The following is a 5,952-nucleotide window of genomic DNA, read 5'->3' on the forward strand; positions in this document are numbered from 1 at the left end:
ATTTTTTTATAAATAGATAAATTTAATTTTATTATATTATTTTTATTTATTGTTTTCTTTTTAACTTACTATAAATTTAATTAAATCCTTATTAATACTCTTTTATCTATAGCACAAAAATTAAATCTATTGTTACAAATCACTAATTTACTATTAGTAAGTTGTTTAACTTTTAATTTAATTTTTTTTATCATCATTATAATAAGATGTAGGATCCATGTGATTTAAAATTTTCTTTACTTGTTCATGGCTGTATGATTTGAAGCTACAGGATCCGATCATTGTTTGAAAGATGTTATCCTAGGAAGGTTACCAAAGATATCACTATCTCCTCGTAGACAAAGAAAACTAATTATTATAAATTAAATGAGAAGAATGTAAACAATAATCTCATAAAAGGAAAATAAATCCAAAAGCATAAACTAATGATGCAAGATACCAAAGTAATAATTTCTCATCACAATTAATTTTCATAGCTACTCATCATTATTTTTTGTTTTCTATGGTATTTTTTAGTCGGGTAAATTAAGGATTATTTTGTTACGGATTTGAGTTCCATTTAAAGATTTTTTGTTGGCTAGCGTGTTGCTGCATGCATACGACAGGATTCAAACTCCCGACACTTATTTAAACGGATGAATAAACTAACCATTCGGCCAACCCAAGTCGGTTTCATACTCATTATTATTACTTCTTATTAAGGATAGAGGAGATAGTAGCATTATTATTGTGTCTAAGCTTTCAGGAAAGGAGAAAGGGTGAAGTTGTGAAATAGATGGTTAGTTAAGTCTGTTATATTTGTTATGATAGATTAGGAAAAAATTTAGAGGCAGTTATGTGTAGTGTGTACCATTATTCAGTGTATATATAAAGGAAATAATTGTCCCTATTGTATCATTACACTTAACAAATACATGATAATTTTGATGCATATTCAGATACTTCTCTCTTTACTCTGCTTGCAATTCCTATTCTTGATATCTGCATCAAGAAGCTATATTCTTGAACATCAATCTGCTTAATTTAGTGCTGGCTGTGAATTAAATAAATAATTGTCCAATTTGAAAAATTTTTCTTACACAAATAATTGTTTACAAAATCGTTCGTAACATTACATATAGTAATAACATTTGAGCGAGTGCAAAGTTGGTGGAGAAGACGAAGCACCGAAGCAGTCATGGATAGAAAGATTGGAATGAAAATATTTGAGACAAAGAAGAAGAAAAAAGGCAAATAGAAAGAACCAAAATGACCAGAGGAGGTGTATTAGAAGAATTAGCTTAGACAAAAGGATAGTTTTATTATTTTCATCTTTCTTCTTTAACCAGTGTTTTAAAAAAAGGTTTGAGTTAATTAATTGGTTGAACACAATAACTAATTTTTTGTTTAAGATGAAATCCGAATATCTAAATACCAAAAGAAATAATTGATTAATCCTGCTAAAATTCCAGATTTATGGAATTAAGATAAAATGTTGCAGCAGAGCAATAGAATTATGAAGTGGCTTAACAAGCAAGAAAAGAAAAATAAGAGAAAGAAATTATGTATTGAAACAACTGAAAAATGTGTATTCATCCACTGAAAGAAATTATCAGAATAGCGACTGAAAAAACTGGTTGCTAATAGCAACCGGTTTAGGGATTGATATAGAATTTTTAGGACCAAAAAAATGTTGGTCACTAAATCGGTCGCTCAATTACATTCAGCGACTAATTTTAGCGACCAACAAAATCGATCACTAATAGCAACCAATAAGTTTTTAATACAACTAGAATAAAGTTGGTCGCTAAAATCGGTCGCTATTTTTTAATTTAGCGACCGAACTAGCAATCAAAACAAAAAGTAACGTCTTTAGGACTATTGGTCACTAAATCGGTTGCTATATTTTTATTTTAGCGACCGATTTTGCAATTGATAGTGAAATAGGGTGAACAATTGTTTGGTCACTAAGGCACTGGTCGCTAAATCGGTTGCTAATTGTTAAGATAGCGATGATTTTAGCGACCAACAGAATCGGTCACCAATAGCAACCAAATTAGCGACTGATAAATTTTTATAACACCAAAATAAATTTAGTCGCTAAAATCGGTAGCTACTTTTTAATTTAGCGACCGGATTAGCAGCCAAAACAAGAAGGAATGTCTTTGGAACTCTTGGTCACAAAATCGGTTGCTATTTTTTAATTTAGTGACTGATTTTGCAACCGTTGAAGAAATAGGTTGAAAATTTATTGGTTGCTAATTCGGTCGCTAAGAATATAGTCGCTAAATCGGTTGCTAAATTTTAAGATAGTAACCAATTTTATAAACTAACCAATCACAAAATCGATCACTAATTTAAATAAAATAAGATATTTTTTTTAGTTACCCTCACTAACCCTAACTCACCAACACCATTCTCATATTCTCCAAACAATTACTAAGTTACCATTGTCATCTTCATTAGCGCCATTGTCGTCTTCTTCATCGTAGCGCCGTCTTCTGAGGTCTCGTCGTCGTCGTTTTCTACAGGCTCGGCACCGTCGCATTCGTCTTTTGATGTCTTGGAGCCACAACCACACTCTCCCTCCCTCTCATCTTCAATCTCGTCTCTTGCCATTGTTGCTTGTTTGTCGTTCATCACTCCTCGTTCGCCGCTCTTCGCTCGTTGTCGCTGCTCGTCACTCGCCCCTCTTTGCTTGCCGTCGCCGCTTTCTGGTAAACGTGAACCCTTCACTGACATATCTTAGGTTTTTTGAAACTTTCAATTTCTTACTCGATCACTTTTCTGCTTCCAATTTCTTCAGTTCTTCTCTTTCATCTCTGGCAACTAAGAAAGTAGGGTGAAAATTGATTGGTCACTAATTCGGTCACTAAAGATATGATCGCTAAATTAGTTACTAATTTTTAAGATAGCAATCGATAAACTAATCAGTCACTAAATCGTCTACTAATTTAAATAAAATAAGATATTTTCTAAGTTACCCTCACTAACCCTAACTCACCCATGTCATTCTCATCTTCTCAAAATAGTTATTGAGTTACCATTGTCGTCTTCATTAGCGCCATTGTCATTTTCTTCATCGCAGGGCTGTCTCCTAAGGTCTCGTCGCTGTTGTCTTCTGCGGTCTCGTCACTGTTGCTTTCGCCTTCTGATATCTCGGTGCCACAACCACGCTCTCCCTCCCTCTCGTCTTCAATCTCATCACTTGCCATCGCTGCTCGCTTGTCGCTTTTCGCTTGCTACTCTTCGCTCGTTGTCGCCACTTATTGCTCGCCTCTCTTCATTTGCCGTTGCCGCTTTTTGGTAAATGTGAACCCTTCGTTGGCATATCTTAGGGTTTTTGAAACTTTTAATTTCTTACTCGATCACTCTTCTGCTTCTGATTTCTTCATTTCTTCTCTTTCATCTCTAGCAAAAGGTGAGCAACTTCTTCTTTCGATCTTCGTCTCTAGAGATCACACCATCTCAAATAGGACCTCACACTTCTCTCCCTCACTAACCCTAACATACTACCGGAAGAACCGCATGCACCTCTCTATTTGTGCCGTCGTCCTCTCAGCTCGCAACACCGTTGTCTTCTGAGTTCATTCCTTCTTTTAATCCATATCCTCTCAAAAATTGTTGAAATCTAGCTGCGATTTAACAATTCATGAAATGATTCACGTGCTGTTTATGTGTATATTTATTTTGGTGAATTAATCATTTTTTTAAACCTCGATTTTTTTGTAGTATGTGCTGTTTGATGAAAGTTCTCAAACGCTAAGTTTGTGTTTATGTGTATATTTGTTTTGTAGGGTTACAGAACTGAAAATCGAGCCTCTTGGGGAGACTTCTATTGCATCTACCATATCATATCTTGATAATGCATTTGTGTATATGGGTCCAAGTTACGGAGATTCGCAAGTGTGGTAATAAAATGGATACTTGTTTTAAATTGTGTTTAGTTTTAGAATCCTATGCAATAAGTTCATCTGGTAGCCATGATATCACCATTATTTGGCTTAGTTTATTTTCTCATTTGGTTACTTTGGGTGGGAGGCACATGCTCTCTAATTTTCCTATTTTTCCATATAGGCAAAGTGAAGGGCAAATTCCTTTTAGGAGCTTAAGAACCTGAGGTCTCAACTTTATTCTACTGCAAAATACTGTGAAAAATCTTATCTCAATAGTGAACGGAAATAAATATAAGGATATTTGTTTTGTTGATGAGTTCTTTTTCCCTGTTTTAACCTAATCTGAAGGCATTCTTAACTTCATTTTTTCAACTGCTTTGCTATGTAAAGGATTGAAGCTTTTCCAGACAAAAAAGTTAGTGGTTGAGTTTTTCTTAACTGGTTTTTACAGGAGATGTAAATAATATATGAACGAACTTTTTAGTTCTATTCTGCTAGGTCATTTTGATAAATGCTAGTACTGTATGTTAGGGATGAAATGCCAGCAATAAGCTTTGACTTTTGGAGATAGTAAAACCATTAAATAACATGAGTAATTTGCATTATGTAAATTAAATGAAATGAAAACATTAACAAACGTATATACATGATTTTTTTAAGTCTTGCCAGCTCATGTAAATGAGTAGCAACAACATGTTGTGTCCATTCTCCTTTGTGTGTTCAAATGTTGAAGGGAACTTTCATCATTTGTGTGTTATTCATGCATTAGGATACATGACAACTTGAAAAATTATGCTGTAAGAGCTCTTGTGATGAATGTTGTTGATCATCTGGGAACTGTCGCATACAAATTAACCGATCTTCTAGATCAACAAACATTGGATGTATCAACTATGGATTTGAGGGTCTCTACTGTAACTCAGGTAACTACAAGCTCTTCTACAAAATTATGTTCAATTAGACCTAAGATCAATTAAGTAACATACCTGGTGTCATGCCTCTTTCATGGATTTTGAAGTGAATGATTTCATATTTGTGCTGTTAGTTTTACTTCTTTCTTCATAAATATTGGATATTAAGTTATTCACATTTTAAAATTTGTGATGGTTGAAATACAGCTTATAAAGCTGAATCAACAACCTGATACAAAAGGTTCATATGTAGAAGTTTTGGAGAGGTATGTCAAGGTATTGTTTATAAATGATTCTATGAAAAATACATTGGTTTCATCTGTCCTAACATACATTTCTACATATTTGTTGTCTTGACTTACATTTCATCATTTTTGATAACTTTAGGTGCATAGTTTTCTATTGTCATAATTTTTTCTATTTTTGGCAGATAACTGATTTTGTTGCGTTGTTGCAGGTTGATGCTAAAACCATTTGGTTTAGAAAGAAAGTCTTAAAGAATGGTGGGATCTGAAAAGATATATATGAGACTGATGAAAAGAAGGTTGCTGAAATGATTAGAGAAGATCAAATTGATATTTTGGTACAACTTACTGGCCATACTACAAATAATAAATTGGGGATGATGGCATGTCAACCTGCAGGTATGTTTTACATCTATATAAGACCGATTCAAGAGTTTTTTATATCTATATGTAAGCATAGAGAAAAAATGTAGTATATTTTAATATTATTTTCATTTAAAAATATTATTAATTATTGTACTTCTCTTTCACGATTTGTACGATAGTCCAAAAAATATAATAATACAAATTTTTTGTTTATTTAACTAGTGAAAAACAAGTTTTAACAGTGGTATATGTGAAACTAGTAAAAATTTATAATTAGAAAATCGGCAATAGTGACCAATTTAGTGATCAATTATAGATTTTCAAATCAGACATTAGCGACCAATTTAGCGATCGAAAAGTTAGTCGCTATTTAGCAACCGATTTTTTCAGCAACCAATTTAGTGACAAAAAAATGGCGACCGATTTTGTTAGCGACTAATATCGTTCGGTACTAGTTTAGTAGCATTGGTGAAAATCGGTCGCTAACGGTTAGCGACTGAATTTGATTGCTATTTTCTAATTAGCAACCAAGATTTTAGCGACCACCAGAATCGG

General features: G+C 33.2%; 1 protein-coding gene across 3 annotated transcripts; it reads left to right on the plus strand.

The window, feature by feature from the left end:
• LOC110270944 (probable protein ABIL1) lies at positions 2,415-5,573 on the plus strand. 3 transcript variants are annotated; one of them, XM_021120868.1, is made up of 5 exons: positions 2,415-2,696; positions 3,777-3,890; positions 4,645-4,798; positions 4,994-5,062; positions 5,244-5,573. In XM_021120868.1, exons 2-5 carry the CDS (start codon positions 3,859-3,861, stop codon positions 5,298-5,300), a joined length of 312 nt encoding a protein of 103 aa, XP_020976527.1. In that variant the 5' UTR covers positions 2,415-2,696; positions 3,777-3,858; the 3' UTR covers positions 5,301-5,573. The 3 variants fall into 3 exon arrangements, with proteins under 3 accessions (XP_020976527.1, XP_020976526.1, XP_020976528.1); XM_021120867.1 differs by lacking the exon at positions 2,415-2,696 and adding an exon at positions 2,928-3,285 and having other exon boundaries at positions 3,395-3,890; XM_021120869.1 differs by lacking the exon at positions 2,415-2,696 and adding an exon at positions 2,928-3,285 and having other exon boundaries at positions 3,395-3,890; positions 4,994-5,052.

The sequence above is a fragment of the Arachis ipaensis genome, chromosome B04 (genome assembly GCF_000816755.2).
Source record: "Arachis ipaensis cultivar K30076 chromosome B04, Araip1.1, whole genome shotgun sequence".
Lineage (NCBI taxonomy): Eukaryota > Viridiplantae > Streptophyta > Magnoliopsida > Fabales > Fabaceae > Arachis > Arachis ipaensis.

Excerpts from the sequence above, each read along its gene's own strand:
- LOC110270944 (XM_021120868.1), top strand. The coding sequence starts at position 3,859 with ATGGGTCCAAGTTACGGAGATTCGCAAGTGTG. Across the intron at positions 4,799-4,993 it reads GGGTCTCTACTGTAACTCAG|CTTATAAAGCTGAATCAACA; the intron begins GTAACTACAAGC and ends GTTGAAATACAG. Across the intron at positions 5,063-5,243 it reads TTTTGGAGAGGTATGTCAAG|GTTGATGCTAAAACCATTTG; the intron begins GTATTGTTTATA and ends GCGTTGTTGCAG.